The following is a 19,087-nucleotide window of genomic DNA, read 5'->3' on the forward strand; positions in this document are numbered from 1 at the left end:
ATACTTTTTTGTGTTATACTACACTTTAGTATAACACATTTTTTGTGTATATTATACTTTAGTATAACACATTATTTGTGTTATACTACACTTTAGTATAACACATTATTTGTGTTATACTACACTTTAGTATAACACATGTGTTATATTAGCTTAGAGAAACATAATCTCTTTTTACTTACACAAAACTAAGAAAACAAATATGAAAGTTGAAGCCAAATAAAGTAACATAAATAGATTTCTATTAATTACTCAAATGTAATTACAATATTTAGTCTACTAGTCTAGGCTTAAGAAATCATATTACAACATAATTTATGCCCAATTCAGATTCCTTTATCACTAAATACAAAACAAGAAATGTATACAAAAATTAGTGAAATACATTCTTCCATTCTAAAGGCCTCAACTACAAATGTTGTCAAGAATTGCTCCAAAGAAATCATCTCAATATACCTGCACATTGTAAAAAAAAGTCCTTTTATTATTAAGAACATAAGACTTAAGCTAGTCTCCACCTGTAAGCACATAAAGTTTAAATTAAATTTGTAATAACTCCAAAACTTGACGAAATAGTAGGGTATAGCAAGATGTACTACCATGCAAAACAACGACTGAAGCAACAAAACATGCAACTTAAAACAAGGCTTGTGAAATGTATCAAGATAACAAATATATCATTCTCAATGATCAAAAAGTATGTGAGGAAGAATTGATTCCAGAACTCTAAATTCTGTCAATATATCCCCCAAAAAAATTAAAGAATAAAAACAGAATCACACTTTGACTTCTTATACAACAAAATCATAAAGAAAAACAATAAAATAAAAATGCACCTGGAAACTTCTTTAGCATCTTTAATATAAGGTTTAGCCCAATTTCTGCAATAAAACTAAAAATAAAGTTAGAAAAAAGAACTCTTTCTAATAAAAAGAAAGAAGAATGTCACCTGGAAACAAGATAATTCTTTGATAACCTTAACATTTAATGAATGAAACATACCCCTCTTTAGATTAAAAACCTTCAAGCTTTTCTTTATTATCAGCTGCATTAGATGAGTGGACAGTAGAAGCAAGGCAAACTGCAACCAAGAAGCAGCCACACCAGGCAAAAGGATCTCGGCTCTATTAATTCTATTGTCTAAAAAGTAATTCAAGGTTGTTCCTGTCACCATTAAAGATCGCAACAGAAGCAAAAAATTCAGTATCTATAAGAGCAACACAGACAAACATCAACATTTAGAAATGGTCAGAGAGAGAGAGAGAGTGAAAGAAAAGACCTATAACAACTATTATGCTTGCAGTGATCACTTCTGTGACTGATAAGCCAACAAAAGCCCAAGCATACTGAGTTGAGAGATTTCCAAGGCTAAGTACCACACCTCCTGCCTTTGCAAACATCACAGAAGGCCAATTATCCTGCACCAATCACCCTAACATGAATCGAAACCAAATACATACAATACAATACAACTCCATTATGGCAAACGTATGAAATTTTCATTATGTTGTGTTCCTTATCACTGGTCTCTCCAAATAGCACCACATTCATCAAAGAGAATAGAGAATGAATGAACTAAACTTTATCTAAATATATGCAAGTGTTGAATATTTGTGATTCAACACTTGTAATGAGCTAAAAAATATAATCAATACTGAATTAATCATGAGAAGGAGCAGCCAAAAGAATTATATAAAAAAAGAAGAAGAAAAACAAAAAAGAATGGATTCTAGACATGTCTCATAATAATTGGACCTTTTTATTAAACTTCATGGAGACAACACTCACAATAAACAAAAGCTTCTGTTTTGGGGGTAATCTTTGAAAATTACATAGGCCAAAAAACAAAAATCTAATGAATAAAACATACCAGCAATACAAGAACATGTGCAATATTCACATTTCTTAAATATATATACACATCTAAATCCCAGACCAGGCATAATCTATAACAACAGAAGAAAAAGAAATCCCAGACCAGATGCAATATTCATATATTTCATAAAATTATGCATAAAACAATATGAATCTACTTTCTCTAGTATAAGTATAGCTGTAATATCACAAAGATATCTTTCAAGTATAGTTGTAACGAATGACTCTGTACATGAATATTAATGCTTTCTTTAGTTTCTTCTTCTTTAGACTATAAGTATCTAACTTTAAAATGTTTCTGTATCTTGGTTCCCATAGGTATCAAGTGTTTTCCTTTGTTACAGAATAAAGATTGTAGGGAAAGATAGAAGAATATCACAGGCAGAGGAAAAACACTTTATCTGAGATATAGTTGATTTCTGACCACTTTTTGGTCAAGATTGACGGTGGCAAAATAGGTCAAACATGATAATACGACTTGAAACTTGCATTAAGTTTGCTGGTTTGGATTTTAATTATAAGGGGGTTGAATTAGTTTTAAGTTGAGGTTTCTAACTTGTATAATAAATGGGTCGTTTACAGGGTTGACTTGCCTAACTCAAAAATTACGTGTAGAAAATTAGACACATGTTTGTTTATGACTTTGACTTTATGTATTTTATGTATTTGACTATGAGATTATATTTATAGTTAGATATAGTTTTTTGTGAAGGTTTTTTTGTTTTAATCCACCATACTTTTCAAAGCTAGCAACTTTACTTAGAAGTTAGAATTTAATTGGCTAAAGAAGTTTCAAAGCTTCAGTCTCAAACCTAAGATTCATGTCCAGCTAGTAGAGAGAAATGTTTGTTCTTCTAATGAGTTAGCCATTTACTTAAAGATTATCTAATTTAATTCTATTTGATCATCCATAAATAGTCTTGTACATTTTTGTGATAGTAGAGTATAAATGTTTTTTTTGTTTTATTCAACCTTTTTCAGTTTGTTTAATGAACTTACTTTCGGCTGCTTCTGCAATTTTTTTCACAAACTCATCCTTTTTATCTATGCCTCGGAATTGCAATCACATCAACTGTATCAATAACAGTGTATGTGGTAAAACCAAATATTAATTTTCACATTACAACATTAAGCAATTTATCAAAATCACATATTAAAATTGTAATAATGTGTAAAATTGCAGCTTTATAACAACAATCCAGACAACCAACCATTATTTTGGCATTCTAGAATCTGAAATACACATATTTTATTGCTTCCAAAACTATCTCTTAACTAAGTAAACAACCAGTGAATCTAACACCCAAACTAACACAGAATGGAACGAATTCGTAAACTCTCACCAAAATTTTCTGAAAAATAATTATGACTGACCCACAAAGCAGATTATAAAAAGAATTATGATTGTCCAATACCTAAAAAAAAAAAAATAGAATTTGTACATATGTATACATCAAAATTTATTACAGGGACACAAATGATACTAAAAGTCAACGCTACCTGCCAAATTTATTTTCTATTGGAAAAATGATAAAATTTTGAGGTATTGATATCCCAAGACACGAGGTAAAACCTAAAACATATACGTTTCTCATAGAATTACAGTTAGCAAACTGCATGATTAAGATTCTAAAAGCATCCTATACCAAAAAAGAAATGATTATAGTAAATAAATTCAACAGAAAGAACTTCAAAAAGAAAAATAGAGGTGACCAAGTCCAGAAATAAATAAATAAAATCACAATCTAATCAAAGAAAATACAAGAATGAAGATTACATACCATTATATATTTGTATATATTTCACTTTGCCCCAAATTATGTATTGGACAATCATGAGTCATGACATAGATTTTCTCTTTTTGCTTCAATTGCGCCCCATATGAACCTAATAGATTATATTATAGAACCTGTGAAAAGTGAAATAATAGCCAATGGAAGTTCTGTTAGCAAAAGCAACCCAAACTATTATTAACAAACAAAAAGATAACATGTTATCAAAATCTTGTATTACCTGTTCCTCTAATTGCTTGATTTTATCATCCTTCACTTTCACAACCTTTTTCTCCCTGACAACATACATACACAACATTCATGTTATCACAGCAAATAACATTACCATTTTATGCGACCATACTCTTGGCTGAATATTCACTTATCACATCAATATATAATCACACAGGTAAGCCATGAAGTTGGTTCAAAATGAATCACACTCAAACTATTTGCTATCATTGGTCATCCAAAGCTATAGAAATAAAATTGGGAGATGACTGCAAAACATCATATTAAGAATTGCCGCTAAAACTAACAGCTTCCATAAATTTCAGCATATATGCACGCATTTTGCGGCAGATGCAAGTAGTTGTTCTTTAACAGTCAAACAAGAATGAACATTGTCATGCAGGTCCAGTTCTAAGTGCGTGGTTTAAATCGGCAATCAGATCATTCACATCTTCGATCCTAACTGATATACGAACAAGATCTTAAGTTAAACCTCGGGCCTGGCGCACTTCAGTTGGTATGCTAGCATGAGACATGAAGCAGGGCAGGCTTATGAGAGACTTCACACTCCCTGTTAACAGATGAAAACTGCATTGTAAGTGCTGAAGGTGAGCAAAATTTTGAAGCAATTAGCATATTTGTCAAACTCAAAGCCAAAACTTTATTCATCTCAAGTTATTTTGCAAACTTAAAAGTTCGGCCATGAAATATTTATAGTTAAGAGTAAACAAGAGCTACATTCAATTTCAAATACGAGCTAGAAATTTTCAGAAAATAGCAGAGACCAAATACAATATAGAACGATTCATACTTGGAATAGGACTATAGATGGTATGAAATTGTTACATCCCTTTGTTTCAAATACCACTTCTCACCCCACTCAATGTCTTAATCATCTCAAGCACCTCGATTATCTGAGGTGCACAAAGCGTGCACCCCAGCAAAACTATTAGAGCATCTCCAATGAAGTGTCAAATTGGTGATGCAGTGCTAAAATATAACTCACTTTAGAAAAAAATTGTTCCAATAGTGTACCAAAAACTCGGCCAAATAAAATTTTAGCACACAATATAGCATGATGCATACTTAGATAACATTAATTAATAACTTATTATTTACTTTTATGCTATTTTTATTAATTTATTATTTTTTAGTGTTAGCATTAAATGTAAATGTAGGCTTTTTAATTCTTTTTTATTTCTTGTGGGATAATAATAAATAAATTCTTTATATTTTAAATAAATATTGAATGAGCATTAATAGATGATTCATTTTTGCATCAACTTTTACAATTGTGCTCTAAAAATTGTGTCAAATATGTGGCTTATTGAATAACATGGCCTGATAAAATGCATAAGTTGGGCATTCAAATTAGTTTTAGTTTTTTTTTTTCATAATCTGAATCTGAGGAATTCGCCTTATTCCACATAAGGAAAATACCTTGAACCTGAATCAAACTTAAACCTTAGTTATATCTTCCTTTGCTCAACCATATTTATTTATTTTTTATTTTTTTATTTAGGGAACGATACTTGTTTTGATGGAATAATAAGACAAGTACGATACCCTTTAATCACATGAGGATTAGACATTAACAAAACATAGTTCCCTTGCCCAACCATATGTGAAACCTCAACAGGGATGCATACCAAAACTGACTGCTATGCTGAAGTACTTGGTACTTTCGACAATATGCTTTGATAGTGCAATTGAGCCAGTCAAGAAGCTCAACACAGATCCTGCACCTGTAGCCTGAAAAACATATCCAATTAAGTTTTGGAGTGAATTGGTTTGATATATTGCAGCAACAATCTCAGGTTACATCTGATGCTAGTACCTGACAAAAATGCAAATCATGTCCAGGATGATCAACAAGGCCTGCATAGTTAACTTTCGTCACCCGTGGATGGGACGCCAGAAACTCAGCAATCGTTTGTGCATTACTCTGCCAAAGAAAGAAATGCATTAAAATATACAATATAGTACTCCATATAAGTATTAACTTTACAACTTTGAAATCAATGTAAAAGAGCAGATGGTACAACAAATATTTGCATTTGAAGAATCTCATGTTAAGTTAGAATGTAAAGCATTAATTACTAACACTACAAGAAAAAAAGCTTTTAATAAGACCAAAAATGTGTTATCAAAACATACCATAACACTTTTTGACATGTTAAGACCGACTATGTTATCGTAGGTCAGGGTACTTTACATAACACTTTATCATTGTTATACAGATGTGTTATTATACGGTCAACGATAACACACAATCTGTGCTATTTTAATAAATAGATAAGTGTTTAATTATATTATTTATAGTCGATTATATAACACATTTCAATACTTATAAATTTGTGTTATACTACACTTTAGTATAACACATTTTTTGTGTTATATAATGAAGTTTGCACAACAAAATTCTTTACTTATAAAAAGTGTTATTGTAAAAGATATTATAACACATTTTTCGTATTATTTTAATATTTAGATAAGCTTAAATTCTCATTATATATTCATTTATATAACACTAATTTATTCTATTATATTTTTATTTTTTATTTATATAATTAAAATTAGCTTTCTAATATATACTAGCATCATCAAATGAACTTGATTTTCAAATAACAAAAAGTAAAAACATTCAACATTATATTAACAATCCACAAATTAGTTTAAAACATTCGACACTGTCATCAACAACATTCAAGTAGTCTTAATATTCAACATATTGAAAAGTTACTACTTTCAGCACAAAATATTCTAAAGCTGCCCAACACAAAACCTTCAAAATTAAGTATCCTTTTCTATTTCGCTTGTCACATCTGCAAAATAAACAAAGAAATATTTTATTGTTATTATCTAGCATCACAAATTACTTCAAGAAAAATGCTATGGAAATTATTTCCAAGAGAGGACACCACATACAAAATAATGAATTCACAACTACACCAAAGCAAACAAAGAAACCAAACACTAAATTATAAGACATTGGTAACAGTAACTCACTGCTACTGACCTTTATTCGTCTCTGCTCATAGTTTGCTACTGTTTGAGTTTGCAAGTTGGTGTGCTATCGACTCCCCTGGCTTATCGCTCATCAGTCTACTCATAACCAATTTGCAAGATAACAGTCACATTTAAGGATTAATGGGTGGCATACGATTCAGGTGTTCGCACATCATAGAGTCTGACAGAACCATCAACAAAACCAGCAGCGAATTGACTGCCATGAACTATCAATCCACAATCAAAACAATCAACTGTCAGAGCATAATTATAAAACAAAGACAGCATGTCTATAAATAACTACAAACGAAATTACGAGGCCATTTAGACCAAGGTATAGCTCAAATCACATGAATACCTTATCAAGAGCAAGAATCTTCATCCAGATGAACACAAGAATCTGTCGAAGTTCTGGTGTTGTTGTTTACAATAACTTCAGAACATATGGAAATATCCCTACAGACAGGGCCTGCAAAATAAAAAATGATCAGAAAATAAACTACAACATCACATTTTACCACCAAATAATTTAGACCCGCTATATAGAAGCCAAAAAGTACCAGATCTACAGCCCAGGGTCCCATATCAAGGAATCTTCCAAGAAGAACCAGCGCTCAAAATCAGTGACACTGACTAAGTAAAACCTGAAAGAAAATCGTCTTATTAAAAAGTTGATCTACAGAAAAGTGCAAGTTATTGCAAGCATTGTCCCCCAATTAAGGAAGGGCTACAAAGACGGCCCTATCTATCAACAAGGGGAAATTAACGAGACACAAGCATAGAGATAAAGCCTAAACCACATAATTCTTTAAGAAATCAACACAACTTTTTCCTCTTACAGCCGCAGTGACTAATTAGGAGAGGAAGCGGCAGTAATTGACTTTTTGACAAAATTATAAACAATGAATTCAAGAAAATATTAGATTATACCCATATTCTTCTTCTTCTTCTTCCATCTTCCTCCTTTTCATCTCCATGGCCTCGAGCCAGGCCTTCTCCCTCTCCTTTTCAGTTGTAGAGATTTGTCTCCGTTCGCCTGGGTTGTTGCTCTGAGAAAGAGGCGCAGCTCATGGATGTCACACGAGGCGGCGTGTTGTGGAAAGTGGTATTTGGTGTAGTACTAAAATACTAAAATAAACAATATTTTAGCAACTTAAAAACAAAGGTAAGAGTGGAGATTATCATGCTCTTAGGGCCAAAAAAAATGTTTGAGCTTATTTGTTCAAGTCAGTATTGAGATGGCTAATTAAGATTCAAACCTCATTGGACAATATGTGGATTCGAGAAAGAAATAATGAGCTTTAATGCAACCACACTTTGTTTGATTTAAAAAATGAAAATTTAAGCAATAGCATGCTAGAGAGGCTGATGTATAACTTACTAATTATAGAGTCTCAAGTGTCTTACACAACTTAAACACTTTTATATAGTGATAATAATAAACAAACCTGAAGGGCTCGACGAGCTAACTGAGTTGAACATATCCTGCGAGCAATGCTAGAAACATCAAGAACAAAATCACCTCCTACTGCACGAACAGCAGCTGCCATGGCTGATGCTTCCCTGCTTCCAGCATTAGGAATAGAGGATATGAGAGAAGCTTCTATCTCCTTCCATTTACGTTCTTCCTTCTCCAAGAGAGCCTTTCGTCTTTCTCTACATCTACCCTCCTCTTCACGTCTTTGCATTAATAGCTCCTCTTCCATCTCTTCTCTCTCTTATGTAACTGCAAATTGGTACATACAAGAGTATTTAGAAACTTGCACAAGTCACTGCACAGTCTCATACATCGTAAAAGAACGATTTTCCTTTTATGAGAATTTAAAGATAAGTAAAAATATATACACGTATTTACTTGCACATTAGAAAAGTTGAATACTTGAATTCAAGTGTCAAAACTCAACATGTTCACATATATTCTGATGCATTCAGAATCAAGAAAATGACCAGAAAGAAATAAGAGAAAATTTAAAGATGTTGAAGACAATGTGGACTGTTTATGCCAAAATTAAATTTAGACTGGCTCTTTGGCTAATTGATGTAAAAGATTCTGTGAAGGATAGGAGCTTTTTATTTTAAAATTTATTTTTATTTTCTTATAGTCTGATTTCCTTTTCCACAATTGTTTATTTGTTTTATTATCACTACTCATTAATACTAATTTCATTTTTATTAAAAACTAATGATTATATATTAAAATAATTATACATACAGGAACCTACTAAAAATAAGTGCCCAACTCTTTTAAAAAAAAAAGTGTCCAACAAAATTTTTTAGACATTTTCTTTGGATGTGTATTAAATTTTATTTAATCAAACTTATATCATTCACTTCTGATTGATTTATTTAATTGTTCATTTCTTTTGGGTCGTTTAGTTATTTTCAACTCAGAACCAACTTTTGAAATATTAGGGGTTTTTATTTTGTTAGCTTATTGGAGTAACTTTGTGTTGTCTGCATGCATAGTTATGTTTGTTGAAAATTAAATGCCCAAAACAAATATTCATTTAGCAAATTCAAGCCTAGAAGAGAAGCATACCTTGCGAGATTTCGAGGTCATAGCCATTTAATCTACTCGAAGTGAACGTAGAAAAGCCATTATTGAACAAATAAAGAGAGACAGTAGCAGCATTGCAATCCCAAAATTCAAACACGAAACCCCTCTCAAAGGCGAATAACAGTGCTCTGTAAGGCATCTCTCCTTGTAGCTAATGGGTTTGAAACTGAAAAATGATGAGAAATGGCAGCCCCCAATAGCACAGGAGCTACAACTGCGCAACTAATGCAATGCCCCAAGTACCTAGCATGAAATAAAATCGGAAACAACTTACAAAAACTAAAACAAAACCAAGAGAGCATTTATTTGGAAAAATCTAACAGGCAATTACAAACCAGTAATGGACTCCAAAGCAAATGAGAAAAACCCGTGAAGTGCCAGCAACAAATAGTGCTACAACATGACTTTGAAGAAGCTGGAAACCATTCAAGCATGCTCCCATGTTCCAATCTGTAAAATTAAACATATGTGTAAGAATTTGTGTATGACTCTAAGAACATCCTCACTTTTTTCTAACTCTTAATATTAGTGTTATGAAAAGTAAAAAAACTAGATAAAAAGTGAAAGCAATCCAACAAACCAAGAATAATAACAGCAGCTAATGTGGTAGCACCAAGCCAACGTGCTTCCTTCGCAGTCAGACCATATAAGAAGGAATATACCAGAAGTACTACTTGTCCCTTGTATTTCTTCTGCATATAAAAGAATGGAAGATTAGCCAACCTATAAACATATACTTGCATACTTCCTGTGTATATAACATACATCCAAAGCTACTTAAGAATTCTTTGGCTCAAACTATCAAAGCCACAAGATTTATCAACAACCAAAGAATTATTAATTTATTAAGAGATGTAAAAGTTAATATTCAAAAATAGAAAGTGTAATACATCTAAAACATATTGAAAATAAGATCACTGGAGTTGTAACCCAAAATAGCACTTCTTAACTACAAAACCAGATACAAGGTTGGCTTTTTAAGCAACAAACATATACTAAATGGTGATCAAAATAATAAACTGTATAATATATCTTACCATAACATGTATCTAAACAGGAAAACTGACATATTTGAAGGCCTGCAAAAAAAAAAAAAAACTTACAGGTACTGAAAGAACAGAAGAATAAACCTCAGACATGCTGACATCATCAAGGCCCAAAAATGACCCACTTTCTTCACTCTGGAGGCTTTTGGCTTCAGATTCTTCTTCAACAATTTGCACCTTCTGCTCAGGACTCAAGGATCTAGCCTTCCACAGTGCCATTATTGTCCTATTCAGCACCAATAAATGTTTAGGAAATTTTGGAGAAGGGCTCATGACGTAAAAGCATGCTATTAGTTGATGCCAGAAAGATCTACCTATTAGCTACATTGAAAGATACAAAGGACTGGATATGGAACTTCAGCCTGCCTTCCTGAGCCTGTGTCTTCGCACCAAGCTTTGCGTCCATACCCCTGCCTTGCCAAAGAGTCATGATCATAGTTGGACTGACCATGGAAGATAAAGTAGGAGGAACAACTTGAATGTATTCTATGTCCTCCCAGAGAAAAATGAACTTAGTCTTGTGTCCAAATAAATTTGCATGAAATCCAATTATTCTTGGTGAGAGAAATAGACGACCCTGAAAAGGAACAAATGCAAGTTTGTGAGATATAAATATTGAAAGCACATTTCAGATACATTTGTCACCCAAATATAGTATATTTAAAACTCTCAACACAATGTAGCTACAATAAAGCACCTGTAGGGGCATCTTTCTCTTTAAGTGACAAGTAAAGTCGTTGATAAGAAACTCCTCTGGTGGAAGTCCAAAAAGTTTTTGGAATGCTGAGTTAGTTTGAGGAGAATGAACATTTATCTGCAATAATTTTTATTACAAATCATGAATAGAGATATATGAAAGGAATGCAAGAGGACATTTAGTAGAAGAAGAAAAGAAAAGGAAATAATTTAGAAAGTTTAAGAGTTTTATTTACCTTCTTCCCCACCTCCTTCTCCATCTTACTTAAATAATCTTTAACAACATTACCACCCCTTGTATTGTCCAAGAAAATTCTCAAATGAAGCTTAGACTGACAAGGCTGAGCTAACTTTCCTTGAAGAGTGACCCACAAATTAGCTAAATCTGATATGTTTGATTTAACAAAATTGATGAGAAGATGAGATTTTCAGATAACCAAAACTAGACCAGTTAGAATCTCACATCCATGACTGGAGGAAGAAACTTAAGAAGACAAACTCAATATCGTAAATATGTATGCCTTTTATGAAAAAAAATCATATCTATAGAATCATATAGGTATACTACATTCGAAATTAAATAGAGAGATTCATATTTTACCAAAATTTCAAGAAGAAAGAAGAGGGAGCTCGGACCCCTCTACAAGACCGAGCCACCCATGACCTCTCTGCGAGACTGAGCCACCCACCCCCTCCGCGAGACCGAGCCACCCACCCCCTCTACGAGACCGAGCCACCCACCTCCTCCACGAGACCGAGCCACCCACGACCCTGAGCCCCTCGTTTTCACAAGACCCACGAGCCCCTGTCATTTGCATCGTTTGCCGATGATAGGGAAGGTCAATTTTTCAGAATGAAATGAGAAAGAGATGAGTAAAAATAGAGGAAGATAAAGGACAGAGGCGGCTGGGTTTGTTTTAGTAGAGGGTGATAATGCAGATTTGGAATGGGGAAAGAGAAGATGGGTAGGATAGAGAAAAGAAAATGAGAGCTCTGGGTTTATGTTGAATATTGTATGGAAAATAAAAGGAAAATTCTAAGAGAGAATAGAACGGGAAGAGGGAAAAGGAAAGAATAACACTACATTTTCATTTTAGTTTGCCACTTAACAATTTCAAAGCCTGCTTTTTTTTTTAACTTTCATTATTATTTACCGTTGTCATTTTAACATTAGATATTATAATACTTTTTTAATAAACTTATATTTATGTGTTGTGGAAAGTGGTATTTGGTGTAGTGTAACATAATTCAAACTTACCCAAGATGCACAACACAAGTTCAAGTACATATAACAGAGTTACAATATTGTTTTGAATTAGTTATGTGAAGTCAAGACAATGTATATGATAAATGACCAGGCTATAATTCATAACTACAAGAAATAAATATTAAATAATTACGACCTTAACAAGTCAGAGCTTTACAGTTGTAAAAAAGGATTATAAGAAAATTATAAAGTGATAAAAGCATGAAGTTTCACCTACTGCTTCTCAATTCATAAAGCCATTGTCTTAATTCCTCGTAAGCAGAGCCAACAATCAAATGGAGCCAACCCAGACCCTTCTGCATTTTGTAGAAAGTAGAACTCTTTTGCTAATCTGAAAAAAAAATTATAACAAGGGCCTGAAGTTATAAATTATAACATTACAGTTCACAGTAAAGAAATTCCATGCATAACCTTTCCCCTCTTACAGCCAATACACCTACCATCACATCACTGTGCCCAGCAATGAACTTGGTAGCTAAGTACATAACAATGTCTGAATGAATCAAAATCCAACAGTTTTATAGAGGAAATCAAAAAGAGTAATCTGTAGAATGTAAAGTTCATGTTTTATATTGCTACCAGCTCCTAGTTCCAGAGGTTGTGACACTACAGGAGACATTATACTGTTATCCACCAAGACAAGAGCATCATGAGCATGAGCCATTTTAACTATTTCCTGAAGATGCACAAAATAAATAAAGAAAAAAAATTGCACTTTAAAAACATTACCAAATCATTCAATTATGACATTTCTGGCAACAAATAATTGAATAACTACTTAATTCTTTTATTGATTCTATCAAAAACAAGTTTAATGTCTAAGAAAATATCAGACAACCAGGAAAGATCGTTCTCTATCTGGGTTACAATATATATCCAAGTAATTCATCAGCCTTTTGAGAAAGGATAAACCCACACACAGCATATAATTCAAAGAGTACAAGTGTCATATTTGGGCATTAATTTAAGTTTATCTTCTCTGTTTATTTTAAGCATTTACCAAAAGTAACATTAAAAAAGAGAGAATAAAAAGGAATGAGAAAATATAATAGCCAGATATCTTACACGAATATTAGAAACCATTTGTCGAGGATTTGTGGTACTCTCCAGCCAGACAAGCTTTGTCCAGGGACCAATTGCAGATGCTATTTCATCTAAACTAGTTGTATCAACTCGTCTACACATTATAACATGATACTTTCAGATTTTACTCTGAGGCTTCATAATATATTTGAAAAGTGAGCTGCACTTACTTCACCACGACCCCTGTCTTTGGAATTACTTTTGACAGCAACCTATCAGAACCACCATAAATGTCATCTCCAGCAACAATCTCTTCACCTAAAATCACATTATTATATCTTAAGAAAAAAAATTCAAATAAGACAGCAGTTACAAATTCCACCAAGGGCCATAAAGGCATAAACGATAACCTAGTCATTAGAAAATATCCACAAGCCAAGAGATACCTCTTCATGGTAAATTTATTTTATAAACCAAAGGACCCAAATCCATCTCATATGTTAGACAAGAATATATCCACTTTAATTCATTAAAAATATATCCAATTCATTGGGATATCCATATTGATGCATGCTACATTTATTATTTTAAAATTTTAAAAAGAAAATACTATAACTTCAACTTAGTGATAAATAATTAAAGATACATAAGAAAAAGGAAATGAAAAGGGAAGTACCAGTCCCAACAAGATGGGCTACAGCAGACAGAGCAGTCATTCCACTAGTGAAGCAAAAAGCACGATCTGCTTTATCCAGCTTGGCCAAAAGGCTATACAATAGAATAAAGCTCAGCATGAAAAATCTCCCAGAACAAGGAAAAAGTAGCAATATTTGAGATTATACAACAATTACTTTGACTCATATTAATAACAAAAGAAATCAGACCTTTCAAGAACATCTCGTGTAGGATTTCCACTTCGAGTATAATCATAAGGACCATTTTCTGTTGCCGAAGGCTGCAATTAAAGCATAGAACAGTCAAGTTACAATGAAGCTTAGAAAGTAAGAATTATATTTATAAAGTTGTAGAGATTTGTCACCGTTCGCCTAGGTTGTCACTCCGAGAAAGAGGCGCTGCTCACGGATGTCACACGAATGGTCTGCCCATGCCCATCATCTCCGTTGCATGCCCAAAGTGAAGAGAAGAGTGTGATATTTAGAGAGAGAGGAGTGATAGCGACTGAGTTCTTCGGAATGAAATGAGTAGAGGAATATAAAGGACAGAGGCGGCTGGGTTTGCTTTAGTAGAGAGGGTGATAACACGATGAGAGATTTAGCGAAGACATAAAAATAATCCAAATCTGGAATGGGGAAAGAGAAGATAGGTAGAATAGAGGAGAGAAAATGAGAGCTCTGGGTTTGGGTTGAATATTGTATGGAAAATTCTAAGAGAGAATAGAACGGGAAGAGGGAAAAGGGAAGAAAAAACTAGACTTGGGAAAGTATAACAATACGTTTTCATTTGAGTTTGCCACTTAACAATTTCAAAGCCCGCCTTTATTTTAACTTTCATTATTCTTTACCGCTTTTATTTTTACATTAGATATTATAATACTTTTTGAATAAACTTATATTTATGTGTTGTGGAAAGTGGTATTTGGTGTAGTGGGATTCCATGCAGTCATACAATTTCTCGAACATAGATGTCTGCGTATTGGTCCGTAGTGTACGTAGTCTTGACAGGCAGGAAGTGAGCTGACTTTGTGAGTCTATCCACCATGACCCAGGCCGAGTCGTGCTACCTGCTTGTTCGTGGTAGTCCTGTCACGAAGTCCATGACTATGTCTTCCCATTTCCTTTCTAGAATACTAAGTAGTTGCAAAAAGCATGCAGGTCACTAATGTTCTGCCTTTACTTGCTAACATATTAGGAATTTGGACATATACTCTACTACGTCTTTCTTCGTTCTCGGCCACCAATATAGTTTCTTAAGGTTGTGATTCATCTTGGTAGACCCCGAGTGAACTGAGTATGGGGTAGTGTGTGCCTCTTCTAATATCTTCATCTTAATCCCACGGTCATTCGGCACACATACCTGACTCTAATATTTCAAGAACCCATGACCTGATATAGAGAAATTTGTAGTCTTTCCTTCTTTGACTGCAGTCATATGTGGTAATAACGTGTCATCATGTCCTTGCTCGATTTACGTATCATCTAAAAAACTTGATTGGATGGACAAGTTAGCCAGTTGACCCATGGCTATTTCTATCCCGACTTTAATTAGCTCTTGGTGTAGTGGCTTTTCAATTCTGGATAATGCTGCCAGATTTCCATAACTCTTCCGACGTAACACATATGCAACTACATTCGCCTTTCCTAGGTGGTATAGGATTTCATAGTCATAGTCCTTTACTAGTTCCAACCACATGCGCTGCCTCAAATTGAGCTCCTTTTGTGTGAAGAAATATGTTAGTCTCTTGTGGTCCATATAAATCTCACACTATTCTCCATAAAGATAGTGGTCCCAGATTTATAGTACGAAGACCACTGCTGCCAACTCCATATCATGTGTTGGATAGCATTGCTCGTATTCCTTCAGCAGTCTTGAGGCGTAGGCTATCACCTTGTCATTTTGCATTAGCACACAACCTAAACCTTGCTTGGACGCATCACAGTATACTACAAACTTTTCGTTGGGTGTCGATACGCAAAGTATTGGTGCTGAACACAATTTTTCTTTGAGACCCTGAAAGGTTTCTTGACATTTATCCATCCAGTTGAACTTTTGATGCTTACGGGTCAGGTTGGTAAGCGGAGTGGCTATCTTAGAAAAGCCTTCTATAAATCTCCAGTAATAACCTGCTAGCCCAAGAAAACTTCTAACCTCTGACGCATTCTTAGGTTTTGGCCACTCCTTCACATCCTCTACTTTAGTTGGGTCTACTGTGTCTCCATCCTTGGATACCATGTGCCCAAGGAACGCTACTTGTGATAGACAAAATTTGCATTTCTTAAACTTGGCATAAAGTTGGTGCTCCTTTAGTCGCAGCATGGTCAGTCTTAAGTGTTCTTCGTGCTCGACTTCATCCTTGGAGTACACCAATATATCATCTATGAACACCACAATGAATTTTTCCAATTAATCCCTGAAGAGTTGGTTCATTAAGTCCATAAATGCGACTGGAGCGTTGGTAAGAACAAAATACATAACTAGGAAGTTGTAGTGTCTGTATCGAGTCCTAAAAGTGGTCTTTAGTATATCTTCATCCCTTACCTTGAGCTGGTGATAACTGGACCGTAGATCAATCTTTGAAAATACAGTCGCTCCTTGGAGTTGATCAAATAAGTCGTCGATCTGGGGTAGCGTGTACTTGTTCTTAATTGTCACCTTGTTCAACTCGTGGTAGTCAATACACATTTGCATGCCTCCATCCTTCTTTTTCACGAATAGAACTGGTGCCCTCGATGGTGAATGGCTTGGTCTGATGAATCCCAAGTCTAAGAGCTCTTGTAATTGGATTTTCAAATCCTTGAGTTCGATAGGTGCCATTTGGTATGGTGCCTTTGAGATTGGCTTAGTTCCCGATGCTAGTTCGATTATGAAGTCAATTTCTTGAGTAGGGGGTAACCTTGGTAAGTCATCAGGAAATATCTCTGGAAATTCCTTTATAATGCAGACATCTCCAACCTTTAATTGTGTTTCTTGTGCCATATTTGTGAGTTTTGCTAATAATGTGTGACATCCTTTCTCTATCATCCTCTGAGATTTGAGAGAAGAGATAAGCGGTGTCTGTAGTCTTGAAACTTTTCCCATAAAACATAATTTCTGACCCTTAGGGTTTTCGAACATCACTTGCTTGCATCGATATTCGATGGTTGCACCATGTCTTGCTAGCTAGTCCATGCCCAGTATTACGTCGAAGTCCTTGATCTTTAGCTATATCAGGTCTCCTTCTAGCTTTATGCCCTTGACTTTGATTAGTATTCCCCGTATTATTCGTGATGATAGAACAATTTCGCTTGGAGGAAGTTCCGTAACAAACTTATTTCTAAATATTTCACAAGGTTTGTCTAGTTCACTATCATTCCTAACGAGATATACGAGTGTGTCGCTTCCGAAAAAGCTCGTAGACTAGTTCAATGAAATGAGCTAGATAGGGTGCTTGAGTTGATGGATCATGCTGCGGCTGAGGTTGTCATTGTTGTTGTAGTAGTTATTCTACTTGTCGTCGTAACCGAATAACTTCACCCCTGTTGTCAACTGGAGGTGGTGCGTTTTCATTAGCAGCAGTAGTGGCAGCAGGTCTTCCATTTCTTCGGACTGGAGGGGTCTCGAGTGTCCTGTTGGTGGTGTTGGGGAATTGTCATTAGTGCGTCCAGACCTTCGGAGCGACATCTTCGATAGAATTCTAACTGTCGAGAAAAATACGCTAGAACTTACCCTAATAGTTTCTAAGGAAAAAACTTAGTCTAAGAAAACATAACTCAAACCTATCAATTATGATTTCTTATGAAAATTTATGTAAATCAACTTTATAAATTAGGGTGTGTTTCTATGTTTAGACTATTAGGTCATTTTTATTATTTTCTAAGTCTATTTCTAACCACCCTATATGACTTAATTCTCGGGCTCGAAACTTGTCGCTGTTCCAAAGTTTACCATATTGAGGGAGGGCTGGGATCAGCAAAATCGTTCCCACTACTATGGCCCCGTAAACTCTCAATACAGAACCCGATCCATTGATTTGTATCCACCCTCACTGAACTCACTCATTATTTATTAAATTCATTCTAAATTAATTATGATTTCAAAAAAAAATTGACTAACTTAATGACCTCGGGCCTTTAAAACCTACTAAGACAATAACTACTATCTTTTGGATATATATACATAAAATAATAAAACTTTATTATAGAAAATCCAAAATATGGGATCTCATTGTTTATACATAAAATCATGAAGAAAAATTAAACCTTTATTTTTAAATGTTCAAATACTAAATGTGGAAATCATAAATACATAATAAAAAGACTCAAAGGTCAACGTCATCCTCGATCGATTTCATCGGTCCATTCCTTTAGTCCTCACCTGATACACATGCCAAAGCCGTCATGGATCAGTCCCGCCTCCCATATTCATTTACCTACACAATCTAAATAAAAAAGGAATGAGCCTAATGCCCAGTAAGGAAAAACTACTAAAGCATAACATAAAACATAAAAATGGACTACAATATTAATGGTCATTAACTCATTACCATAGTATGTGATAGAAACCGCTATAGTCCTCTTGCTACTATTTAAATGTAGGTTTAGACACAACTATATTATGTAATAGAAACCTCTATAGTCCTCTTGCTACTATTTAGAGGCAGGTTTAGACACAACTATAGTCAACCATAATGATCAAAATCTCGGGATTTGCTATCTAAGCAACAATATTTCCCAAGCGACTAAAAGACATAAGAACAAACATACATACACAAAGCACATAGCACGTAAATCTAACTTATTTTCCTTACCTTGAGTGTGGAGAGAAAAAGAAAGAGAAAAGATTGCTTGCTATAGAAAACTTCCAATCAATCTTAAAATACAACATAAGCTATTTATATTAGAGCCTTATAATAAAACTACACTTTTAAAGATTTTCTAAACCTCATAAATTCATA

The 19,087-nt window shown here is 34.0% G+C and overlaps 2 protein-coding genes and 1 long non-coding RNA gene across 4 annotated transcripts; all 3 read right to left on the bottom strand.

Moving 5' to 3' along the window:
• Positions 1-229: 229 nt before the first annotated feature.
• On the bottom strand, positions 230-2,251 carry LOC133804167 (uncharacterized). Its single transcript, XR_009878336.1, has 2 exons — positions 837-2,251; positions 230-456 (listed from the first exon to the last, which is right to left on the bottom strand). It is a non-coding gene; the product is annotated as an uncharacterized LOC133804167 (long non-coding RNA).
• Positions 2,252-3,924: 1,673 nt separating this feature from the next.
• On the bottom strand, positions 3,925-5,860 carry LOC133804155 (cystathionine beta-lyase, chloroplastic-like). 2 transcript variants are annotated; one of them, XM_062242323.1, is made up of 3 exons: positions 5,716-5,860; positions 5,528-5,630; positions 3,925-4,449 (listed from the first exon to the last, which is right to left on the bottom strand). In XM_062242323.1, the coding sequence occupies exons 1-3, from the start codon at positions 5,842-5,844 to the stop codon at positions 4,361-4,363; spliced, it is 321 nt and encodes a 106-aa protein (XP_062098307.1). In that variant the 5' UTR covers positions 5,845-5,860; the 3' UTR covers positions 3,925-4,360. The 2 variants fall into 2 exon arrangements, with proteins under 2 accessions (XP_062098307.1, XP_062098313.1); XM_062242329.1 differs by having other exon boundaries at positions 3,925-4,466.
• A 4,451-nt stretch (positions 5,861-10,311) lies between these two features.
• On the bottom strand, positions 10,312-11,542 carry LOC133829156 (C2 and GRAM domain-containing protein At1g03370-like). Its single transcript, XM_062259048.1, has 4 exons — positions 11,423-11,542; positions 11,188-11,304; positions 10,805-11,067; positions 10,312-10,716 (listed from the first exon to the last, which is right to left on the bottom strand). The coding sequence occupies exons 1-4, from the start codon at positions 11,444-11,446 to the stop codon at positions 10,494-10,496; spliced, it is 627 nt and encodes a 208-aa protein (XP_062115032.1). The 5' UTR covers positions 11,447-11,542; the 3' UTR covers positions 10,312-10,493.
• Positions 11,543-19,087: the final 7,545 nt, after the last annotated feature.

Source organism: Humulus lupulus, chromosome 1 (genome assembly GCF_963169125.1).
Source record: "Humulus lupulus chromosome 1, drHumLupu1.1, whole genome shotgun sequence".
Classification (NCBI taxonomy): Eukaryota; Viridiplantae; Streptophyta; class Magnoliopsida; order Rosales; family Cannabaceae; genus Humulus; species Humulus lupulus.

Coding starts and splice junctions, on each gene's coding strand:
- LOC133804155 (XM_062242323.1), bottom strand. CDS start 5,844: ATGCATTTCTTTCTTTGGCAGAGTAATGCACAAACGATTGCTGAGTTT. Junction 5,631..5,715: donor ATGATTTGCATTTTTGTCAG/GTACTAGCATCA, acceptor TATGTTTTTCAG/GCTACAGGTGCAGGATCTGT. Junction 4,450..5,527: donor CAGCATAGCAGTCAGTTTTG/GTATGCATCCCT, acceptor ATCTGTTAACAG/GGAGTGTGAAGTCTCTCATA.
- LOC133829156 (XM_062259048.1), bottom strand. CDS start 11,446: ATGGAGAAGGAGGTGGGGAAGAAG. Junction 11,305..11,422: donor AGAAGGAGGTGGGGAAGAAG/GTAAATAAAACT, acceptor AAATTATTGCAG/ATAAATGTTCATTCTCCTCA. Junction 10,717..10,804: donor TCTTTCAATGTAGCTAATAG/GTAGATCTTTCT, acceptor GGTGCTGAATAG/GACAATAATGGCACTGTGGA.